The sequence below is a fragment of the Sturnus vulgaris genome, chromosome 29 (assembly GCF_052056855.1).
Source record: "Sturnus vulgaris isolate bStuVul1 chromosome 29, bStuVul1.hap1, whole genome shotgun sequence".
In the NCBI taxonomy this organism is placed as follows: domain Eukaryota; kingdom Metazoa; phylum Chordata; class Aves; order Passeriformes; family Sturnidae; genus Sturnus; species Sturnus vulgaris.
This window is the reverse complement of record NC_142271.1, coordinates 3,722,275-3,746,239: the sequence shown is the minus strand read 5'-3', so window position 1 is coordinate 3,746,239 and position 23,965 is coordinate 3,722,275. Positions and strand designations below refer to the sequence as shown.

Genomic DNA, 23,965 nt, shown 5'->3' with positions numbered 1-23,965 from the left:
CGCGGGGAGCGGCGCCGCCGCCATGTCGTGTGGGGCGCGGCCGCCATGTTGTGTGGGGTGCAGCCGCCATGTTGTGTGCGGCCATACCGCCTTGTTGTGTGGGGCCATACCGCCGTGTAGTGTGCGGCTTTACTGCCGTGTTGTGTGAGGCGATACCGCCGTGCTGGCTGAGGACGATCCGCCAAGTCTCCGAGAAGCGGATCCACCATTTCGCCGCGAGGCGGGGCCGCTGAGGCGATACCGCCAAGGTCCCCCCGAGGCGGAGCCGCCGTGAGGGCTGAGGCGGTACCGTGTGGCCGTGAGGCGGGGCCGTGTGGCCGTGAGGCGGGGCCGCCCTTGCGGCTCGGCCGGAGCGATGTGGGCGTTGCTGGGCAGGCTCGGCGTGGCGCAGGCCGTGGGCCCGGCCCGGTTGATCGCTGTGCGCCCCGCGGGTGCGGCGGCCGAGCGGCCCTGAGGGGTGGGAGGGGGAGGAGGAGGAGGAGGGTGATAATGGTGATGAGGAGGAGGGCAGCAGCCTGGCGGTGCCTATTGTGCGGTGACCCAGGGCTGGGGCCTCCTCCCGGGCCAGAGCTGTAGGCGCAGTGGGACTGGTATCTTCAGGGGTGTCATGGTTGTCCCGCTGTCACAGATCAATCAGGCTTACCCTCGCCCCCTCTAACACACTTACTGCCTAGCTTGAGGTTCCTAATAATTGTTTTTCTCTCATCTTTCCAGCCGCAGGAGCCTTCTCCATACCCCACGTTACCATGGCCACCCACTTCTCCAAGGATCAGGAGGAGAGAGTGCGTAGGAAATGGGTTACATGGGATATTATTGTCTGTGCAAAGAGCCTTCCCCTCATCACAGCCCTGACAGCACGGCACTGCCTGCGTCCTGCAGCTTTTGGGAGCAAAGTGGCTGTCGGTGCTGAATTCTGTGTGCTTTTTGTGTGTAATGTCAGTGGGGCAGAATCTGTGCAGCAGCACAGAGCTCACCTGCCTGCCTGAGCACCTCCAGACTGGTGCTGCTGGAGGGGTTTCACTAATCCAGCTGTGCTCTCTGCCACATAATTACCCTTATAAGCTTTGATTTTGTAAAATTACCTGCTGAGCTGGCACGTGGTCCTCCTTAGTGATCTTGTTGAGAAGGTGTAGTGGGTTTGTAATTCTGTGTATGGGATGTGTAATTCTCTGTAGTGGGTTTGCAATTCTCTGTAGTGGCTTTGTAATTCTCTATATTGGGTTTGCCATTCTATGAGTTGGGGTTGTAGTGCTGTGAATTTGGTTTGTAAGTCTGCCTGTGGGGTTTGTAATTCTCTATATTGGGTTTGTAACCCGTGCCAGCTCAAACGCTTGCACCCTGCACAGCGTACTCAAACCCTGCCCCTATTGCTGCCCAGTCCCTGCTCCCCAGAGCCCTGTGTGCCCAGGTGTGCTGTCTGAGGAGGTTTTGTTGCCCCTGCTGTGCAGATCAGGTGTGTGAAGGGGGACCTGTTCTCGTGCCCGAGCACGGATGCCCTGGCTCACTGCATCAGCGAGGATTGCCGCATGGGCGCCGGCATCGCCGTGCTCTTCAAGAAGAAGTTTGGAGGCGTCCAGGAGCTCCTGGATCAAAGTGAGTGGTGCCTGAAGGAGCTCCTGATTTCCAGCAGGGAGGGTGTTGGAGATGCTTGGGTTATGGAGTGTGGCTCTTTTAAAAACACCTTGATTTTTGTGCTTTAGAGAAGAAGACGGGGGAGGTGGCAGTTCTGCAGAGGGACGAGCGGTACATTTATTACCTGGTAAGGGCTGGGGTGGCACTGGGTGGCACTCACCTGGAGCTAAACTCTGTCACATATCAGGCATTAATAGCTGTGGGGGTTTTGGTCATGTTCATGGAATCAGGGAATCACAGAATGGTTTGGGTGGGAAGGGACCTTAAAGCTCATCCTGAGCAGGGACACCTTCCCCTATCCCTGGGTGCTCCAAGCCCTGTCCAGCCTGGCCTTGGACACTTCAGGGCTGAGCCAGTCACGCTGCTCTGGGCACCCTGTGCCAGGGCTTCACCACCCTCACAGGGAACAATTCCTTCCTAATATCCCATCTAACCCTTCCCTCTGGCAATGTGAAGCCATTCCTGTTCTCCTATCACACCAGGCCCTTGTAAATTGTCTGTGTCTTGTTGGCTCCCTTTGGGCACTGCAATGTTCTTCTCAATAAGAGATGTACCCTCAGACATTGCTGGTGAGGAGCAGCCAAGCTGTTCTGTGCATCTGCATTTCACCTTTACCTGGACAGAACTGGCTGCTAAATTAGAGTGTTTTAAGCTAAGAAACGTTAGTTCTTTGCTCAGGTCTTTCCACAGAGACAAGTCTGGGCATGGAGTTTTGGCTATCATGGAATGTGTGTTTTGTAACAGCATTTATAACAGACAGAAGTTTGCAGAGGTCGTGCCTAAGGCACTGCTGAGCTTCTCTATTTTTCTGTAGATTACAAAGCAGAAGGTTTCTCACAAGCCCACGTATGAGAACATGCAGAAGAGTTTGGAAGCCATGAAAGCTCACTGCCTGAACAATGGAGTCACTGACATCTCCATGCCCAGGTGAGGGGCTCAGGAGCTGGAATGCCAATGCTGGGGTGTTTAATTTCCAGAAGGATATCTGGGGGATGATCTCCTGCTGTGAAATAAGAATTCAAGCATCCACCTCCATCCAACTCCCCTGTTCAGTTGGGCAAATCTAATTTGCATTGCCCTGTGCATTTCAATAGTAGCAAAGCACATTGGAGTTGTTTCCTTGTTCTCCTCATGTTTTGAGGGTTTATGGGGAGCTGAGGCAGGGCCTCCTCAAAGTGCAGCTGGTTGGGCACAGCACAATGCTCCATCAGCTCTTTTGCTGCTTTATCTTCCAGGATTGGATGTGGACTCGATGGCCTGCAGTGGGAAAAGGTGTCAGCCATCCTTGAGGAAGTGTTTGACAACACTGACATCAAGATCACAGTTTACAGCCTGTGAGCAGAACAAAGATCCCCATTTCCCCCAATTTTGGGAGCAGAACCTGTGAACTGACAACGGGGGACCTGTGTGGGGAGAACGTTCTGGTGTCACTCACGTGTGTGACAGTGACAGTGGCTTCCAGCAGCAGCAAGCTCCAGAGAAGCTCATTTGGGGCTGTTAATTAGGAGGCAGCGGCGCTGTGAACACCCTCGGGGAGCTCCCAGTGTGTCCCTGCAGCCACCAGGTGTCACTGGGGCTCCACGCAGTCACACGGAGCCGCTGCCTCGGGGTTTCTGCTTGGCTTGGTGCTGGTGAGCTGCCCCAGGCAGCGCTGCCACCTCTGCTTTGTTCTCTTTGCCATGTCCTGCCTGCCTGGCACTCGGGTCACTCAGCTGCTCTCACAGGAGGAACGGTTTCCTTTCTCCCTTCTGGCCACGAATTGGGTTTGTTGAGATCGTGCTCACTCAGGATCATGGTGTGATGTTTAAATAAACAGTGCCCTGTTGTTGGACTGGTACCTGTGGCTGTTCTGGGGACAGGCTGGCATTGCAGGGAATGCTGGAGGGGAGTGAATACATCTGGTGGGTGTGTTTATACAGCAGCTCTATAATTTATAATCTGCAGAGCTTGGTTTGGTGAGGATCCAAACAGGTTGGTGTGCTCTAAAATCTCACAGGATGGAGTTTGAGGTGGGATTTCTTTGTTCGGTGCATTTGTAGTCCAGGTGTTACACTAAGGTTGGTGTTTGTCACCCAAAACAAAAACAAATCAGTACCACCCCTGGTTCCTGAGATGCATGGAAAACTGATTTGGAAGAGTTTGTTCCAGGACTGAGGAGCTGCCACAGACATTTCCTTCGTGTTTGCTTTCCTACCCTCCCACAATAACAAATCTTTTGGACTTCTGTCATTCTGAATGCTCAGAAAAGTGCCAGGTGTGTTGAAGAAATATAAAAATGGGACATGAGAGTTGGGAAATTTGTAGCATGACAGGGTTCCCAATGGGATTTCCTTGGTTACTCAGTTCTGTGGGGCTTTTTGCTGTTGCAAATCCTGATTAAGATCTCCCTGTCCTTACTCTCCCTGTTCCTTGCCCATATTTTGTAAATCTGTTTGGTGGGGAATTGCTTTAGCTGGGAAAAACAACCTTGGACAAAGAGGAATTTGGAGCAATGAGCTGATCCAGAACAGGCACTGAGGCTGCTCATGGATTCAGTCCTTTCCCTTTATTTGTGTCTGGGTTTTTGTTCTGGTTCCTTATTCATGGCATCCCCATGAGCTTTGTTTTACATGGAAAACGATCCTGCTCTCCAACACTCGTGTGTACTCTGGAAATTTTTTTGGCATTTAGTTCTCCCTTCCCAGCTACAAAATATTCCCTGTGTGGCTGTCCTGGGATGTCCTTGAACTCAGACTTGTCAGGTTCAATTTAGGACTTCTTGCAAGTAGAGAAGAAGGAATAAACAGTGCTTTGGTTTTTGCAGTGGCTTCCCATTTTATTTCACTTTGCTTTTCCCAGGTTTATATCCCAAACATCATTGTTTGATACCGAGTTTTTGGGCTCCATCATGATTTGGAAGAGAGCTGTTGGCCCTGAGTTAAATCACAGCTCTGACTATTGAGGACAACAAAGGGAGAAAACTTCTTTTTCACCTTAAATCCCTTTCTTTTCCCCTTTCTAATGCATTTATCTAACCAGCAGCTTTGTTCTAAGATCTCTTCCCATGAAATATTCCCAGAATGTGATCCCACAGCCTGCCTGTGGATCACTGCCATCCCTTTCACCACAGCATGGGTTTGGTTGGGGCAGGGAGGGGGAGGAACAAAAAACACCCAAAAAATTCCAAACACCAGAGGTCTGTGTTGTGTGTGTGTGTGTTTGGAGTCCCACAGGGCCTTGTCTCCCAGAGGTTGGTTCTCCATCCTGCTGGAATCAAAGCCTGGGGAAGCAGGACTGTCCCACGTGTCCAGGTCTGTCACATCTCTTCATGGATCCTTTCTGATCCTGGGGAGGGAAAAAGAGACATCCTGGAGACTCAGAGGTGACTCTTCAGTACCTCACAGAAAAGGGAATTCTGCAACAACTGAGGTTTCCTTTAATGGTGTTTTTTAGGGTTAGACTTTGGGCTGTGAGTAAAATCCCCTCCAATCTCCATTCCTCTCTCTGCTGTCCTGAGCTTCATCCCTGTGAGGAGCAGGGTGATCCTGGAACCTTTTTATTTATTCCTGGAGGAGAATATAGAAAAGCACTGAATCCCTTGGGAATGTGTTTGTCCAACAAACTGTGGACACTGCTGTGGAAGGAGAACTCCAGCAATATTAAGAGAAATTGGAAACTCAATTAGAGGGGAATTAATGAGTGACTCACCTGAGCCTCAATGCAAGATCTCAGCCAGCTTCTCCTCGTAGTACAGGAAATTCTCCTGAATATCCTCCCAGGGCACGAAGGACTTGGCCTCCTCCCCTTCCTCCTGCTCCACAAAGTTCTTCCACACATACTCAAAGTCTTGAGGCTTCATAATCCTCAGCTTGCAGCCGGCCTCCTTCATGCTCCTGAGGGCCGCCTGCATCTCGGGTTCCTCCCACATGAAGAGCCTGCCCACCATGATGGTGAGGCGCAGCCCCTTGTTCTTGCGCAGGGCCTCGCAGATCCTCTGGGCGCAGGTGACGCAGGGGCTGGAGGACACGTACCAGGTGACATCGTGGCGGGCACCGGCCTGGCAGGTGGGCAGGATGGTGTTGAAAAACGCCATCTCCGCGTGGGCGGCCGCGTGCTCGTCCTCCAGGTAACCCCGGCTCGTCACCGCCTCCTTGCCCTGCGTCTCCACCACGTAGCACAGGAAGGTTTTGTTCCTGCCCGAGCTGTACTCCACGTTCCTGAACTGGAATTTGAAGAAGATGGCTGGGAGGCGTTCCCTGGTGTGATAATTGATAAAAGATTGGTGTTGATCACAAAAGCATCGGGGTTTGTATAAACCAGAATGCTAAGCTCTGAAGTGAAGCATGGACACTAGATAAAGGAAATTATATGATAAAATCATTCTGTTTAAAATCACCTTGTTATGCTACATTATGTTATGTTATCTTATATTATGTTTTCCAAATAAGTTGTATTGGCTACCAGCTTGCAAACTCAGCCTTCCCAATAGCCCAAACTCAGCCTTCCCAACAGCCCCAAATCAGCCTTCCCAATAGCCCAAACTCAGCCTTCCCAATAGCCCAAACTCAGCCTTCCCAATAGCCAAACTCAGCCTTCCCAATAGCCCAAACTCAGCCTTCCCAATAGCCAAACTCAGCCTTCCCAATAGCCAAACTCAGCCTTCCCAATAGCCAAAATCAGCCTTCCCAATAGCCCAAACTCAGCCTTCCCAATAGCCAAACTCAGCCTTCCCAATAGCCCAAACTCAGCCTTCCCAATAGCCAAACTCAGCCTTCCCAATAGCCCAAACTCAGCCTTCCCAATAGCCAAACTCAGCCTTCCCAATAGCCCAAACTCAGCCTTCCCAATAGCCAAACTCAGCCTTCCCAATAGCCCAAAATCAACCTTCCCAATAGCCAAACTCAGCCTTCCCAATAGCCAAAATCAGCCTTCCCAACAGCCCTTCCTGCCTTTGTCTGATCAATGCTGCTCATCTCAAGGACCAGACTCCCAGAACTCTGGTGGTTCTCTACAAGGATGTTTATTCAACCACCACTGCTTATGACAACAAAAAACCCCAAAAATTATTGATCACACCGAGAGCCCACAGTGTAAGAAGAGGCTGCAAACCGAGGTTGGGTGGGGCGTGGAGTGAGCAGTGACCCCTCACGTTCCCCAGCACTGCTTTGCTCTTTGTATATCAAATAAAACAATCTAAATTTTGCTGAATATCGAGGCTTTTGTCTCTCATTTATAACACTGGGAACAGAGCAGAGAGGAGGCTCAGAGGCACATTTTGGGAAGGGTCACACTCTTGTGGGACCGTGCACAAATCACTGCATTGCCCTGCATTTCTCTGTGTTCCAAGGTTTAGGTTATAAAATATCCAGAATCAAATCGAACTTTGCTGTGAAAAAGTGGATTTCCTGCTGGAGTCCCTGCTGAAAAACTTCTCCCTGGGAACAGAGCAGACATGTGGCACAGAGGCAGATTTTGGGAAGTGTAACAGCAGTGGGAGTTTTGCACCACTTAATTAGTGCATTGTCTCAGTCTCTTCTGCCTTCACTCAGAGCCAGGATTAAAAAATACACAAAGGAAATGGATTTTCTCGTGTTCGGGCTTGGTTGTTTATTAAATCTTATGTAAAATACAGAGCATTCAACAGCAGTTCTGGCTACCTGCTAGAAGTGAGGAAAATGGAGAAAGATCCAACTGCTACAAGGTCTCTTAAAGCTAACCAGAGAATTAACACCTATATTATTTATCCTTTTAACCTAAAAACTAAATTCCCATGACTCTCAGTGTGACACTGACTGACCAACCAGAAACTACAACCTGAAACTTAAGAAGAAAAAGGAAGATGAACAGCAAAAGAGACAGCACCCAAAATCCTCCATCTTGTCCCATACCTATTACTGTATTATAAAACCTTCAAATTTAAAACCCTTTACCATGTGACTTTCTTGTTTGGACTCAGTTGTTTATTAATTCTTACCTATAGTACAGAGAGTTCTGCAGCAATTCTAGCTAACAAGCTTAAAGCAAGAAAATATTGGGAGATCTATCTAGTTACAAGGTCTTTTAAAGCCTAATTATGCAATTAAAAACTAACATTTATATTATTTATGCTTTTGACCCAATGACCAAACACCTGTGACCCACACTGTGGGATTTTCTAACCAACCAAAACCTACTGCCTGAAACTAAGAAGAAGAAGGAACAAGAAAGAAGAAAGAGACAATTTAAGAACTTCCATCTTGTCCCATACCTATTACTATATTCTAAAACCCCAAATTCCAAACCCTTCACCATGTGATATTACACACTTTTACACAAATTACACACCTGTGATTCTAATTCCATTACTTAAACTTGGAACCTTCTCCAAGGCCTCAAGTCAAAAGCAGTGGGGTTTTTTTTTTTGAGGGTCAGAAAGTTTAAAACTCTCAGGGTTCCAGCAGGGAAGGGTCACACTGTGGCTCAGCCCTGTGTGGGACCGTGCACAAATCACTGCATTGCCCTGAATTTCTCTGTGTTCCAAGGTTTAGGTTATAAAATATCCAGCATCAAATCCAACTTTGCTGTGAAAAAGTGGATTTCCTGCTGGAGTCCCTCCTGAAAAACTTCAGCCTGGAAACAGAGCAGAGAGGAGGCTCAGAGGCAGATTTTGGGAAGGGTCACACTCTTGTGGGACCGTGCACAAATCACTGCATTGCCCTGAATTTCTCTGTATTCCAAGGTTTAGGTTATAAAATATCCAGCATCAAATCCAACTTTGCTGTGAAAAAGTGGATTTCCTGCTGGAGTCCCTACTGAAAAACTTCACTTCACCTACTCTTTTAATTTATTGTCCCTTCTGTGATTTCAAGATCACCTCGTGATGGAACATCTCATGGGATGGCTCTGGAGATGGGAAGGGAAAGTGATGGAAAAGAGTGGGAAAAAATGCATGTGCTTCCAATAATAGCACTTTTCCTGCTTGGTATCCTGAATAATCACTGCCTCTTTGCCTAAGGATTCTTTAATTAATGATTTTTTGGAAGGGCAAACATGAGACACCCATTCCAGAGCGATGCCTGCAATGAGTGGTTTCACAATAACATCAGCTTTTTAAATACATCAGAGGCACAGGGAATTTCATCCCTGATTTAACTCTGACAGCAAAGGGGTCACAGCAGTGACCAGGTTGGCTCTGGGTTTTCATGGAACAGCTGAAGGCTGGATTGACTGGGAGCTGCATTTACCAGCCCTTCCAGATGGATTTTATTGCTTATCTCGGCGTGTGCCTGAGCTTAGCTGGGATGTTCACCTCAGTTCTGCTCCCAGCCATTTGGAATCTGCGTTAGCTCAATTAATAATGTTCCAATAAGGAATAGAAACAGCACTCAGGGCTCATTCCAATGCCTGGCAACTCTTTCTGGGAAGAAATTCCCTCTGATGTCCTCCCCTGGCACAATTTGAGGCCATTTCCCCCCATGCTATTGTCTGGGAGAAGAGGCTGATCCCCACCTGGCTCCAGCCTCCTCTCAGGGGGTGTGGAGAGTGAAAATGTTTATGGAAATCATTTTAAAACTGTTCACAGGCACTGAATTCCCCAATATTCCCAATATAACCCCCCGAGGTGGCACAGCTCACCTGAGGATAGGAAAGGTCAAAATTGGAACCGTCCCTGAAAAGCATCATTAAATGATATTTTTGGGGGATTTCTAAATGCTCCAACCTAATTTATCAGTTTTCCCTGGGTGGCAAAGTGATAGATCATATTGAGAGCAAAAATAAATTGAAATTTTGAGGCAGAATCTTCAGTCTGGGATTGAAGTTGCTGAAATCAGGTGGGCTGGAGGAAAGAGCAGTTACCCAGTGTGACCCTGGCACTGTCACACAGGAGAGAAGGAAAACATCTAATGAGGCAATAAAAATGGGGATTATTTAAAAAGCAACAAGGAATTATTCCTACCAGGAGCCTCATTTATGCCTGGGGAAAAATGGAAATAAATGTGGCAGGAAATGCTCCCAGATTGGGATTACAGGCTGTGTTCAGCTAAAAAAAAAAAAAAAAAAAAGATAATATTCTTAAAGAGAGTAATTGGCTTCCCAGTGATTCCTGGAAGCCAGACTCCTCCTGGAGCAGCTGAGTGAGAACTTGGCTGGGAGTCCTGAGATGCCCCTAATCCGAGGGCTAAAACTGAAATGCAGCATAATTGGGTTTAAGTGCTTCTTCCCTGGCTGCAGTTGTGTTTCCTCATCACTCCCATAATTGCCTTGATTGGCTTGGAATTTGTAAATCATTGGGAAAAGCCACGTGGTGATCCCAGGGCAAGGCCTGGCCTGAGTTCCTGGTGTCCCCCTTAAAATGAAAATAAATAAATAAAACAGTCTCTGGGGTTTCTGTAGCTCTTTGGGGATCCTTTAGGATTTCTACTTTGCTTCCTCACTCTCCCCTTTGCAGGGTGGAAAATTTTGTTAAATCCTGGAACACCCTTGGCATTCCAAGAAAGGATTTAATTGCAGGATGGTGTTGAGGGAGATTTTCAGCCATGGTTAGCCCAGGGCTTTGTGCTTAGCAGGGAAGTTTGGACATCCTGCTCAGTCCTTCAGCATTTCTCACTGCAGGCTGAGGGCTCCAAAGCTGGAATACCCAATTTCCTCGTTAAAATTCATTTTAGAACAGGTTTTAAGTGTTCAGAACTTGGCCTGGTGGTTTCTATCCACAAATTCTGGTGCCTTAGCTCCATTCCTAGCAGAGGGATGTTCTCTCCTTAAAAGCCAATCATTTATTTCTATGATTATATGTGACAGAGACCACCCCAAAAAGGGATTTTTTTTTTTTTTTTTTTTCACAGCAGTCACATTTTGAGAAGAGAATGGAGATTTTATTCCTCCTCTGGGCAGGAATGGAAACCAATTTTGTGACGGGGTGCTGTCCTGCCTCACTCATCCTGGTCAGAACCAGCAGCCAGATTTCACCTGCAGAGCAGAAAAATTCCAGGGGATATTTTGGAGGTCTGAGCTTTACTTTTAAGTAGCAGGAAGAAATCTGGGTTTGGTTTATTTGCTGGGACATTCCTTTGGTGACTGATAAGAGAAATTTTAGGGCAGAAGGACTCATCCTGCTGTTCCTACAGGGAGCAGGGTTTTTCCTACTTGCAGCTGTCAATTATGGCTGAGAATTCACTCCCCCCAGATCCCTGTGATATCCCACTTTTCCAAAGGCCAGGCTCCCTGCTGCCCTGCTGCCTTCAAAACTGCCTCTTGTTTTGGAGCTTTTCTGCAAGTTGGGCTTTTTGGTTTCTTTATGAAAGTCAGGTTCCAGCTGTGGCTGTGGAGCTCTTGAAAATGTGAACCTTTAGGTCTCTTGAAAAAAATCTGTCCCTCAGGCCCATCAAGCCAATCAGCCATAGCAGGGGTGTTTTTCCTGATCCACAGGTGGAGAAACTCTCAGACAAGAGCCATTGATCACAGCAAGAAATCGATAGCGAGCTCTCATCAAAGCCAGCCCCTCCATCCCCATCCCATCAGCAGGCTGGGAGGGAACCAGCACTGCAGGAACAGAGCTGTTCCTATAAAACAAGTGCACTTCTGTGCCTGCCTGCTGAGAGTCCATCCTCTAAAAGTCAGGAAAACTTAGAACAAAATCCCACAATAAATCCAAACCATTTCAGAAACACGCGGGCAGAAGATGCCGCTTGTGTTGCCCGACCCAAAAGCTGAGACAGAGCTCTCTGGACTCCCCCAACTCCATTTTTCAATCCCAATCTCTTACCCTGTCACAATCTCAAAGGGTGGCAGGTCCTCCCTCTTCACCTTCTTCTTCTTCTTCCCCTCGCCCTCCTCGGCGTTGTCGGGTTCCCCGTTCTGGGCATTGCTGGGCTCCTCCTGCTTCTCTGCCATCTTCCCCGGGACCGAGCTGTGGCCACTGGGAGAGAGAAAGAGCAATTTCTGAGAGCCCTGGGAGCTGAGGGAGGAGAGAAAACAGAGCTGGGAGTTCCTGCCCCAGGCACAGTTGTCGGGAACTAAATATGGAACAAAGCGGCAGCGGCAGGGGCTGGATGGGGTTGGGTGACCCAAGGCTCTCAGGTGTCACCTCCTTCCCCTCTCCAGCTCCTCTCAGCTCCCTCTTGCTCCTCTTTTAATTTCAAACCAAGTGACAACTTCACGGCGGGTGGGACGAGCCCGTCATTTTCCCTGATGGAAAATCCTGGAAGCTCGGGTGTGTATTCATCCCCTGGCTTTGACGGCTGGCACGGGGCTCCCTCTGCTCCCACAGCCTCTCCCTCCTCTGCCCCTGCATCCCATGGCTGACCTTGAAGGACCAGCCCAGCCTGGCCTGCCTCAGGCGAGAGGGGGAAGGAGTCGTGGTTGTTTTGCTGGAAAATCCCTGGGTTTGGTGGGTTTGGCTTCCTGGATCACCTGGAGAACCCCAGCAGGAGATCTGTGATTCCTCCCACCCTGCTCGTGCAGGTCTCTCCTCCTTGGAGCTCTAAATCCAAGCCAGAACCTTCTCCCAAATATTTGAAAATCCAGCTGGAATTCCCAGTGGGCAGCAGTGCTGCTTCTCCCACTGTTCTGCATTTTCTGCAGAATTCCAATGTTTCTGCATTTCCTCCCCATTCCTGAGTGTTCCATAAGTTCCCAGAGCACTGGGGTATATCCAGGTCTGAGGGGATTTTTCCCTCTCTTTTTTGTTCCTCACTCTCAATTTCAATCCTTTACAGTTTGTATCAATCCTGCCTGAGCTGAGTTTAATAAAAACCTGGCTGAGGTTTTCCCAGGGACCAATGCCATGGGGCAAAGGAGGTGGGAAAAGTGTGGCTGTGCAGGATTTTGGAATCAAAGCACACTGGAAATCAAACCTCCAGTACTGTGGGCTCTGCACTTTGCTCAGCACCCACCAGCAGCAAACTTTGAGTAAATATGGAATATTCAGTTGTATTTGATGGAATATTCAGCTGAATTTGATGGAATATTCAGTTGTATTTGATGGAATATTCAGCTGAATTTGATGGAATATTCATTCAGTATTAGTGGAAAAACCTGCTCTTAGTTTGAGGAGGAGAAGAGCTATTCCATAAAAATCAAATCACTGGGAATATCTGCTTTGGAGCCAAGCAGCCTTTGTGACTCTGTTAAATCCAGCTCTTTAGAGCTGTGGGATGAGGCTGCACCATCACAAAATGAAATAAATCCACACCATCGGGCAGGTCCTTTATCATCAGAGAAAATGAATAACAAATTATCACAGATAATTAATTCTGGCTGCTCTTCCCAGCCCCTTTGCCATCACCCTGCCTTGCTGTGCTGGGTATCCTTTGGAGCTTTTCCCCAGTGCCACCATGGATGCAGATTTTTGGGGACAGAGCAGCCCTTGGATGAGTTGTTGTTTAGGTGGTGTTGTTGAGGTGATAAAGCCAGCAGTGGTGACAGCCCCAACCAAGGATTTGACAAATTCCAAGACATCCTATCCATGGAACATATATCTTCCACGGTGCAGGATTTTATTTATTTCTAAGCCTGAAATACTTTCCTGCAGGCCAGGGGTGATGTTTTGCCTCCTGTGTGGTGACAACGCTCAAATTCCACCTCCCCTGTCCAATTGCTGTCACCTCTGACATTTCAGGGGCTGCTTTTGGGCTGGGAATCCTCTCCCAGTGACTGACAGCTCATTTCCTCCTAATCCTGATATTTTCAAGCAGCATCTCAGCCCCTCTCCAGTCCCTCTGACCCACTCTGCTTTATTTTTGGAAGCTCTTCATGGCTGGGCTCCCAGTTTTGCTGCAGCTTTAGCCTGGCCCCACCGAGGGCCGAGCTCTAATCTAATCTGGGGAATGTGGCCCCGAGGCTCCCCCTCTCTCCAGCCCTTCCCAGCTGCTCCCCAGCTCCTTCTAGGGCAGTGCTTGGACCGGCCACGATCCTCCCCCCACTGCAGCCAAAAATATAAAAGGGCACCACGGAGCTGCTGCGTTGGAGCTGGGGGTGGGTGAGGGCTCTGCTGCCTCTTTGTGACCCCAAACGTGTCCCCAGGGGGTTCCCAGCAGAGCTCAGGGGACCCCAAATTGGGCACCTGCCCACCAGAGTTTGTATTGTCCTCTTGTCCCCGTCCCCATTGATTTCATATTTTATCCAGCTGGCTCTGAATTAGTTCATAAAATCCCAGCATCACTGAGGTTGGAAAATCCCTGTGGGATCATCGAGCCCGAGCTGTGCCCGATCCCCACCCTGAGCGCTCAGTGCCACCTCCAGGTGCCACCTCCAGGGACGGGCACTCCAAACCTCCCTGGGCAGCCCCTGCCAACCCTTTCCATGAGGAAATTCCAGCCTGAGCCTCCCCTGGCCCAGCCTGAGGCCGTTCCCTCTCCTCCTGTCCCTGTTCCCTGGGATGAGATCCCAAATCCCCCCCGGCTGGCCCCTCCTGTCAGGGAGTTGTGCAGAGCCACAAATTCCCCCTGAGCCTCCTTTTCTCCAGGCTGAGCCCCTTCCCCTCAGGATTCTCCAAACCCTTCCCCAAATCCCTCAGGATTCTCCAAACCCTTCCCCAAATCCCTCAGAATTCTCCAACCCTTCCCCAGCTCCCTCAGGATTCTCCAGACCCTTCCCCATCTCCCTCAGGATTCTCCAGACCCTTCCCCATTTCCCTCAGCCCCTCACAGACAGATTCCCCCACCCATTCCCGGGGGGATCACGGCTCAGCCACAGGGGACACACAGGACAGGGCTGAGGGACAGCCCCACAGAAGCTTCCAGGCTTTGCTGGAGTTTTGGATTTTGGGGATCCTGCAAGTCCAGAGCAGCTTCTTCAGTGACTTTAGAGGCACCTTGGAGCGCTTTCATCCCCAAACTTTTTTTTTTTTTTAATCCCCAAACAGGGATCTCTGCTGTGTCCCTGTGCCAGTGTCCCCTGCAGGTCACAGGTGTGCTGTCCCTGTCCCTGCAGGTCACAGGTGTGCTGTCCCAGCAGGTCACAGGTGTGCTGTCCCTGTCCCTGCAGGTCACAGGTGTGCTGTCCCTGTCCTTGCAGCAGGAATTCCTGCAGTTAACCTGGCTCTTCCCTCTCCCATCACCCACACCTGCCTGCCACAGGCCGTGCCAGGAAAAGGGAGCTTTTATGGCATTGTGGGGCCGGAGGAACATTTTGGGATAGATGTGAGAGTGAAATAAGAGCCTGGGCGGGTGAGTCACGGCTCAGCCGCGCTCCCCATGCCGAGGGGACAGCTGGTGGCACCAACAAACGTCTCCCTAGAGACACTGCCGGGCAGCCAGCCCCTCCTGCTTTTTCCAGCTGTAACCACGGCACAAACAAATAAACACCGACAGCTTTCCTTCCTTCCTGGAATCCTTCCTTCCTTCTTTCCTGGAATCCTTCCTTCCTTCTTTCCTGGAATCCTTCTTTCCTTCTTTCCTGGAATCCTTCTTTCCTTGTTTCCTGGAATCCTTCTTTCCTGGAATCCTTCCTTCCTTCCTTCCTGGAATCCTTCCTGGAATTTTTCCATCCTTCCTGGAATCCTTCCTTCCTTGTTCTCACCTGTCCCTCTCCTCCTGCCCTCAGCACCAAAAAGGTTTCAAGGAGGGCTGGAAACTTCCCTGTCCCACCTGGGCAGTGCCCAAATCCTGGTGGAAGATGCTCCAGCTGTCCTGAGCCCCAGGTGAGGGATGTTCTCACCTCTGTCCCTGCCTCATCCTCCCGTCCAAACCCCCCCGGCTCTCACTCCCAGCCTGGCTCACGGGAGCGGAGCCTTGGCAGGCGCTGCTGCCTCCCCAATTAATCCCAAACCCAACTGGGAGTTAATGACAGCTCCCAGCAGGGCTGGAGCTCCTGCTGCAGCTTCCCGAGAGCAGCTCTGGTGGAAAGAGAGCTCCAAGCACAGGAATTTCTGTCCTGCAGCGCCCAGAGCTGGGGCACGGCCTGGCAGGGTGGCTGTGTCACCTGCAGGGAGGTGACAAACCTGGCTGGCACCTCCGTGGGTGCCTTAACACAGCTCCAGGCTGCAGCAAATCAGGGAAAACTCAGTCCAGAGAGCTGGGACTGCTGAGAATTGGGGGGTGACAGGAGGGGATGGAAACGGGGAGAGAAAAAAGGGGAAAGGAAAGGAAAAGGAAAGGAAAAGGAAAGGAAAAGGAAAGGAAAAAGGAAAGGAAAGGAAAGGAAAGGAAAGGAAAGGAAAGGAAAGGAAAGGAAAGGAAAGGAAAGGAAAGGAAAGGAAAGGAAAGGAAAGGAAAGGAAAGGAAAGGAAAGGAAAGGAAAGGAAAGGAAAGGAAAGGAAAGGAAAGGAAAGGAAAGGAAAGGAAAGGAAAGGAGGAAAGGGAAAAGTAAAGGAAAATAAAGGATTGTTTGTGCACAAATCCTGTGGCTGCAGCAGCCAGGGAGTGATTGCTGGGCCCGAGGGGCACCCTCGGTTTAATGGGAAATTCCTCCATGTCCTGCTGGAGTTGGGAGTGAGGGGCAGCAGCAGAGAGGGAGCTCTGGGTGCCACAGCCCTTGGGAACCAGGGGGACCCGGGCACATCCCTGGGGTGCGACAGTGCCCATCCCAAAGGCAAACATGGGATTGGGATGGGATAATGGGATGGATTGGGATAATGGGATCATGGGATGATCCTTAAGTTCCCTCCCATCCCAAACCATTCCAGGATTCTGTGAAGCCAAGGCTGGTTTGGGGCTGCACTGCACAAGAAACCCTGCAGATGACTTTGAAATGTCATTACAGTTATTTTTATGCAAAGGGGTTCAGTCTATTTGTTTAAACAGCAAATGCACCAAACGATGCTTTAAATATTAATACAGGAGGGTGTCTCACTGAATTTAATTTTCCCAATTGATTTCAAGCTGCTCTGGATAGCACAGGGAGGAATATTTGCTATTTTTGCTGCCTGTGAGAAAAGGCAGGAGGCAAAGAAAAGCTCTTTCTGCACTTCCAGGTAGGCTGGGAGGAGGAGAAACTGGAAGGAAAACAAGAACAAGGCAGCCAGTCCCAGCAGCTGGGAAAATGGGGAGGGCAAACGTGGAAAAAAAAATCTATTAATCTTAATTTCAGATTTTCCTTTGCCTGCAGAGAAAAAGTGGGAAGAGGAAATAGACCCAATTTATGAAAGCTGATCAAATATGCATTCATCTATTTAATTGGAAATGTTATTAAAGAGTTGCAGGTATGAGCCAGATCTAGAGCCACCAATTTAAATGTGATTTAAATAATTCTCTCCCCTTTCCAAAAGGAGATAAAGAATCCTTTAATCCCTCCTGGCCTCTCTGGATGGCCTTGCTCATCCCTGTTCCCTCAGGACAGGCTGGGCAGAGCCAAAATCACCCTGAATTCCCCCAAATTAACCAGACCCCACCTTCATTTGAGAGGGAAATAATTTACATTTGTCCTTTGGCATGAGAGACTCCCTGGGAGACACAGAAGCTGTAAATAAGTGCAGTGGCATGGCAGAAAAAAAACAAAACCCTGAAGTGTTATAGGATTTCTCTTTTTATTTCTTATTTTTAATTTTTAATTTTTCAGCAGCTTTTGATGTCACCAGTGGTGCTGCAGGGCTCTGTGGGGCTGCTCCTGCTCCACAACCTTTTCCTGCAGCTTTTCCTTGGGACAGCACAGCCCTGGGCAAAGAAGCCCAAACCAGGGGGGATAAAATAATGGATCAAAATGACAGAACCACCAAATTTTAGCAGGAATTACAAATTCCAGCCGCTCTCAGCTGCCAGGGTTTGTTTCTCTGTCGTGTTGAGCCCCCAGCTCTGCCCGGGTTGGATCCAGGAAGGTTCAGAATCTCCCAAAATCCAGCTGGGTGTGAGCCCGGGGAGGATCTGGGGTGGTGGCACAGAGGAGCTTGGCACAGGGATGTCCCCAAGGGAGGGAATTTGGAGCTTTCTGACCCTCAGAAGAACTCTGCTTTTGACCCGAGGCCTTGGAGTGAAACACAAGTGTGAAATGTCCCGTGGTGAAGGGTTTGGAATTTGGGATTTTTCGAATATAATAATAGGGATGGGACAAGATGGAGGATTTGGGTTGTTGTCTCTTTTTTCCTTCTTCATTCTTTCAGGCAGTGCCACTTTTTAGATAGAAAATCCCACAGTGTGGGTCACAGGAGTTTGGTTCTTAGGTTAAAAGTATAAATATTAAAGGTGTTAATTCTCTGTTGGACTGTTTAGCTTTAAAAGACCTTGTAGCTAAATTCACCTCCTTTTTTTGCTCACCTTTAGCTGGTGGCTACAGAACTCTCTGTACTTTAGATAAAATTTAATAAACAACCAAGCCTGAGCACGAGAAAATTCATCTCCTTGGTGTTTTTAATCCTGACTCTGAGTGAAGACAGAAGAAAATGAAGACAAGGCACTCATTACATGGTGCAGCTCCCCCCTTTACAGAGGGTGTCCCAGAGGGACCCTGGGGACATTTTGGGTTCCCAAATCTCCTCCCTTCATCCCTTGAGTTTTTGGGAACCTCACCCCAAAGCAGTACAGCGAGAATAACTCGGATTTTTTATTTATTTATTCTCCAAAAAAACAATGGCTTGTTTTATTCAAAGCAAATACAATTTATGTTACAGCCCCAGCTGAGCCTTCCCACCCCCTTTGGGGTACCCTCAATTACAACCCAAATTAATTACAGCCCCAATTAATTACAGCCAGTGCCAGGAAGAAAATCCACATGCCCCTTCTCTTTGCATTTAATGCTTTTAGCAATTAAAAATCATGTAAATTCTTTTACATTTCTGGCTCTAAATCTGAATCTAAATTCTTTTAGAACCAGAGCTCAGGTTTTGAGGAAAATGGAAATCCAAGGATGAGTCCATGCACCCCTTGTGTCTGATTCCATCCCATTCCTTTGGAATTCTGTTATTTTACTTTAATTTTACTTTTAATTTTACTTTTCTTGATTAACAATGGCATGGAAATGCTGCAGGATGAGGCATTTCACTGCACCTAATTTAAAGATTCTGAGTGGGGGCTTTTTGCCAATTCTGTAATTAATTACAACCTTGAGGCACTGGGAGCAGGCTCACAAATTTCACAAACTCTCGTGTCTCTAGTTGAAAAAAAAAAAAAAAAAGAATTAAATGAAATGTTTTCTTCCAAGGCACTGGTGTGAGTTTTTCATTTCTGCTGAGGTGGAAGGGAGGAATTTCCTCTTGGGAGAAGCATTTGGGAAGGATTTGGGGATGCTCCCAATCTCCATCCAGCAGCAGAGCAAGGCCCATCCCTGCTGGCAGATAAAGAGCTGAAGCACAAACCAGGGAATACAGGAACACGAAGCAACAGCACAAAGAGCAAAAAAAAAAAAAAAAAAAAAAAAGGAGATGTTTCTTTAAAAAAATTAAGTAATTAAAAAAAAAATCAAGTAATTTTGAAAAGTCAAGTTCTTTTAAAAAATCAAGTAATTTCTTTTAAAAAAATCGAGTAACTTCTTTAAAAAAATCAAGTAACTTATTAAAAAATGAGTAATTTCTTTTAGAAATATCCATTTATCTAAAAAAAAAAATCAAGTAAGTTTTTTAAAAATGGGTGTGCAGAGGTGAAGGCCATTTTGGTTCGGTCCCAGCAGAGGAGATGAGATTTGAGTGTGTGACCAATTAATTACAGCCAGTAATTAATGCCCTCGAGGTGGGGGGGGATGGTGGCAGTGGTGAGGGGTGCCCAGCCTGAATTATTCCAGATCATTTCCCTGCTGGAATTTGACCATGAAGGGAACAGCTGGAGCCCCAAAACCACTGAAATTTCAAGGAGGGGACGGTACCAAGCTCTCACGATGGAGATGAGAGAAAGGAGGAAGAGGAAAAAAAAAAAAAAAAACCCCAAAACCAACCCCTCGATTTTTTTCCACCTCTCTTCACCTCCGGCCGGTTTCGCTGGAATAAATCCCGGCAGAACTGCTCGCTTTAGTCGCTCTTGCCCGATTTGTGCTCGGGGTTGTCCTTCCAGATGCGGATGGTGAGGCAGGTGGCCATGGCCAGCCAGCCCAGGTAGGGCAGCAGCAGCAGCGCTGCCCCGCGGTTGATGCGGTACCAGGAGCACAGGGTGCCCACGGCCAGCCCGTCCAGACACAGAATATCGAGCAGAGCCTGCAATGAACGCGGCTCGGTGATTCCCGGCTGGCCACGGCACCGCCCCGCCCCGCCTGCCAAAATATCCCGGGACGCGTGGGAGATGGGGCAGGGGTGGGGAAATGGGAGAGGAAAAACCCCAAACCCCAGGGCATTGAACAGGGATGGGGAAATGGGAGAGGAATGACCCCAAACCCCGGGACATTGAACAGGGATGGGGAAATGGGAGAGGAACAATCCCAAACCCCGGGACATTGTACGGGGATGGGGAAATGGGACTGGAACAACCTCAAACCCCGGGACATTGAACAGGGATGGGGAAATGGGACTGGAACAACCTCAAACCCCAGGACATTGAACAGGGATGGGGAAATGGGAGAGGAACAATTCCAAACCCCAGGGCATTGTACAGGGATGGGGAAATGAGGCAAGGATGGGGAGTTGGGATAGAAACAACCCCAACCCCCAGGACATTGTACAGGGATGGAGATGTAGGGACTGGAACAACCCCAAACCCCAGGGCATTGTGCAGGGATGGGGAGATGGGACAGGAGTGACCCCAAACCCCAGGGCATTGTACAGGGATGGGGATGTTGGGACTGGAGTGACCCCAAACCCCAGGGCATTGTCCCCGTACTCCAATCAGCGACATCGGAGTGTGTCACACCACCAGCCGACCCTAATGAATGTTCTCCGTTCATTATCGAACCCCGCAGATTAACACCCTGCTCATGGCGGGTGTCCCCTTCGCTCACACAGAGCCTGCTCGTGGTGGTGGCCACTGGACAAACTTTCCTTTTGCCCCCAGAGTGACAAAATTCAGGTGGGAACGCGAATCCCCATCGGTGCCTCTGCCACCTCAGCCCTTGGCACCTGAGGCACAGCCTGGTGGCCCAGCCCGGGTGTGGCAGAGCCCCAGCCCCGCCCTGGCTGTGCCCGATAAGTCCCCGGGAGCTGCCCCCCATCCCCCAGCGATGCCACAGCGCTGTTGTCACTCAGGGTGTGACCCCACAAAGGACTTTATCTCCCAGCCAGGACCCTTAACTGGGGGGTGCAGCCCTGGCTCTGCCCGGCCCCGCATCCCCCGCCCCGGCTATCGGGGGCTGGACGGGACCGATACCATTGTGTGTGAGCAGGAGCGGCTGCGGCTGGGCTGAAACTCCCTGTCCAGCCACACAATTCCCCTCAGCGCAGCCCCAAAGCGCCCCAAAGCCGGCAGGGAAGCCCCATTACCATGTTCAGGTTTCGGGCACCGAAGAACAAGGGGGGCCATGCCCAGTTGAGCACCAGCTGAGCCCCGTAGAGCCCCAGGGGCACGATGGCCTTGCTGCTGCAGCCGCCCAGGTCGTTCCACACCAGGTACGAGGCGTAGCTGTGAGGAGGGACAGGGTCAGTGCCCGCACCCACCCCCGGCAGGGACACGGTCCCCCCTGCACGAGTGTTCTCCCCACCGGGGCTTTGTTTGCAGGGCAGTTTGCACCACAGCAGCACCCACGGCTGAGCTGCCCTCTGAGAGCTGGGACAGCTCTGGGGAGGTTTGGGTTGGATTTTGGGAAAGGTTCTTCTTTCCCCAGAGGGTGCTGGGCACTGCCCAGGCTCCCCAGGGAATGGGCACAGCCCCGAGGCTGCCAGAGCTCCAGGAGAGTTTGGACACCGCTGCAGGGATGCTCAGAGTGGTGATTTTGGGGTGTCTGTGAAGGGGCAGGAGCTGCTCTGGGTGATCCCCTCCCAGCTCGGGCTATTCCATAATTCCATGTCTCTCCCTCCTCCCAAACCACACCTGAGTGGCTCCTGCCCCCTGCCCAGTGCCACGGCTGGCTGTGGCATCTCCCCCGTGCCAGGCTCACACCTGGCTGCTCCAGGTGACCCCAGAGCCCAGGGCAGAGCCTGCCAGGGCCGCTCTGGCTGTGCCAGGGCCAGCAGGACGGCAGGAGCGGTGCCACACTCACCCCATGCCCGTGTACAGCATGGTCCAGGCCACGGGGAACACCCTGCGCGATGGGCACCAGGAAGGTTTTTTCAGCTTCTCGTACCACGCCGGGATTTCCTTCCTGTTGAGGAACCAGCCGAGGAATCCTCCGACGTGCGGCAGGACGGTGAAGCCCACGGTGTAAGCCCACATCCTCCCTCAGGGGCTTGAAATCGCTGATTTGCTGCTCTAAGTTAAAAACAAAGTCACAGCGTGGCTTTTAAAGGACTTTCCCCCCTCTACTTCTGTCCTCTAATTCCATATTCCACTTCAGCCTCTAAGGCAGGAAAGGATTTAATGTGTTCAGCTCTCTCTGCCCCTCTCTGAAATGGGAATTATTCCTGGCTGGGACGTTTTCCACTCTTTCACAGTTCCCTGCAATATTCCTGCCAGGTGGGAGGATTTTGGGGGCTGCTCCCCCTCCTCTGCTGCCCTGAGGATGAAAACCCAAACTCCGTTCAGACTTCCCCATGATTTTTTTTACCGTGGATTTCTATTTTAATTTCTATTTTAAAAGAGGTCTATGACAGAAAAACCCTGCAGGAACCCACGGCAGAGGGGACTCTCAGCAGTGCAAATTTGGAGCTGAGGCACAGGGGGAGGCTCTGAATCTGTTCACGGATTTCCTTTTGTATAAAACCAAGGAAAATTTTCTTTAATAATAAAAATGTTCCCACACAATGCAAGGGAACACCGGGACACGTCCAGAATTCAGTGTCTGTTCTGCCTCTTCCCCTGCAGAGCTCCGAACCTGCCACTCTTCCGTCCTCCCCAAATTCCCCTTCCCTCTGGATCCATCCAGGAATTAAATCCCGATTAACATTCGTCAGGAATGGCTCGCAGGAGCCGCCAGGAGCGCAGTTCTGAGCTGTCAGCACGAACACAAAATGCACCTGGGGAGGTTTGGGATTTAGGAATGCAGGAGGAAGGAGCAGAGCGGGCACGGAGCAGCTTCTGAGCCAGGGAAATGTCCCGGAGCCGGGAATTGAGGATGGCACTGACCCGAACAGGCTCTGCCTGGGATTTCGGGTCATAATTAACACTCTGCTGCACGTTCAGCTAATTGTTATTATTGTCAGCACACCACAAGCCGATACCTCACCGAGAACAAACACCCCGGGCTCCACCTCAACCAACAACTTCACCTGACAATTTATGGCACTCTCCAAGTACCCACAGAACCAGGAAACAACTGAAAACTGAAAAAAAAAACTGAAAAAACCAAATTCAGTTCTGCTTTAAACGCGACCCAGCCCCGCCGAGTTCTGCTTCCCACGCGCACCGCAGGAGCGGAATACGGGAAAAAGCGGATTTTCCCCAATTTCTTTGCTGCTGCAGAGGTGAAGGAGGGTTGAAAATTTTCCTTTAGCCTCGCAGCTGCTGCTCCTGGAGCTGCCCAAGCCTTACCTGGGTCAGTGCCTCGCTCCTCCTGGCCGAGGGAAGGGCTGGGACATCCAGGACCGGCGCGTCCCGTCCCCGAGTGCCGCAGGTGGAACCGGGCTTTGACCCAAAAACCCCAAACTGGGCGGTGCGGCGGGGCTGCATCAGATTAAAGTGGGAGCTCCGCTGGGGACAATCGCCCGGAGTTTGGGGTGGCGGAGCCCGGGGACAATCGCTGGGAATTTGGGATGGTGGAACCTCGTGATAATCGCTGGGAATTTGGGATGGTGGAACCTCGGGATAATCGCTGGGAATTTGGGATGGTGGAACCTCGGGATAATCGCTGGGAATTTGGGATGGTGGAACCCTGGGATAATCGCTGGGAATTTGGGGTGCTGGAGCTCCAGGACAATTAATGGGAATTTAAGGTGCTGGAGCCCGGGGACAACCATGGGGAATTTGGGATGGTAGAACCCCGGGATAATCGCTGGGAATCCGGGATGGTGGAGCCTGGGGACAGTCGCTGGGAATTTGGGGTACTGGAACCCCGGGACAATCACTGGGAATTTGGGATGGAAGACCCCGGGGACAATACCAGGAATTCGGGGTGGTGGAGCCTGAGGACAATCACGGGGAATTGAGGATGGTGGAGCCCAGGGACAACCGTTGGGAATTTGGGGTGCTGGAACTCGGGGACAACCATGGGGAATTTCGGGTGGTGAAGCCCCGAGACAATCACTGGGAATTTGGGATGGTGGAGCCCAGAGAAACAGTTCCTGGGAAATTGGAGTGCTGGAGCCCGAGGACAATTGCTGGGAATTTGGGGTGCTGGAACCCCGAGACAATCACTGGGAATTCGGGATGGTGGAATCCAGGGACAACCACCCAGAATTTGGAGTGTTGGGGCCTGGCAGGGGCACGGTGGCTTCGGGGTTGTCCCCACCGGGATGGACCCGGCTCCACACCTGGGTTACCCCACCTGAGGGGACAGC

General features: G+C 50.2%; 3 protein-coding genes across 11 annotated transcripts; 1 reads left to right on the top strand and 2 right to left on the bottom strand.

Annotated features, from left to right (window-relative positions):
* The first annotated feature begins 6 nt into the window (after positions 1 to 6).
* Positions 7 to 4,434, top strand: OARD1 (O-acyl-ADP-ribose deacylase 1). 3 transcript variants are annotated; one of them, XM_088180536.1, is made up of 6 exons: positions 7 to 285; positions 715 to 782; positions 1,449 to 1,593; positions 1,701 to 1,759; positions 2,447 to 2,559; positions 2,868 to 4,434. In XM_088180536.1, the coding sequence occupies exons 2-6, from the start codon at positions 747 to 749 to the stop codon at positions 2,968 to 2,970; spliced, it is 456 nt and encodes a 151-aa protein (XP_088036662.1). In that variant the 5' UTR covers positions 7 to 285; positions 715 to 746; the 3' UTR covers positions 2,971 to 4,434. The 3 variants fall into 3 exon arrangements, with proteins under 3 accessions (XP_088036662.1, XP_088036663.1, XP_014728360.1); XM_088180537.1 differs by having other exon boundaries at positions 93 to 248; XM_014872874.2 differs by lacking the exon at positions 7 to 285 and adding an exon at positions 330 to 431.
* Positions 4,422 to 11,574, bottom strand: APOBEC2 (apolipoprotein B mRNA editing enzyme catalytic subunit 2). Its single transcript, XM_014872880.2, has 3 exons — positions 11,354 to 11,574; positions 5,320 to 5,867; positions 4,422 to 4,956 (listed from the first exon to the last, which is right to left on the bottom strand). The coding sequence occupies exons 1-2, from the start codon at positions 11,479 to 11,481 to the stop codon at positions 5,327 to 5,329; spliced, it is 669 nt and encodes a 222-aa protein (XP_014728366.1). The 5' UTR covers positions 11,482 to 11,574; the 3' UTR covers positions 4,422 to 4,956; positions 5,320 to 5,326.
* Positions 11,575 to 18,057: 6,483 nt separating this feature from the next.
* On the bottom strand, positions 18,058 to 23,156 carry TSPO2 (translocator protein 2). Of its 7 annotated transcripts, none has more exons than XR_015808737.1 (5): positions 23,001 to 23,155; positions 21,574 to 21,782; positions 20,858 to 20,996; positions 19,387 to 19,642; positions 18,058 to 18,609 (listed from the first exon to the last, which is right to left on the bottom strand). XR_015808737.1 is itself a non-coding variant. In XM_088180287.1 (5 exons), the coding sequence occupies exons 2-4, from the start codon at positions 21,744 to 21,746 to the stop codon at positions 19,460 to 19,462; spliced, it is 495 nt and encodes a 164-aa protein (XP_088036413.1). In that variant the 5' UTR covers positions 21,747 to 21,782; positions 23,001 to 23,155; the 3' UTR covers positions 18,058 to 18,609; positions 19,415 to 19,459. The 7 variants fall into 7 exon arrangements, 5 of the variants coding, with proteins under 5 accessions (XP_088036413.1, XP_088036415.1, XP_088036412.1 ...); XM_088180287.1 differs by having other exon boundaries at positions 19,415 to 19,642; XR_015808738.1 differs by lacking the exon at positions 18,058 to 18,609 and adding an exon at positions 18,611 to 18,801.
* Between the last annotated feature and the right edge of the window lie 809 nt (positions 23,157 to 23,965).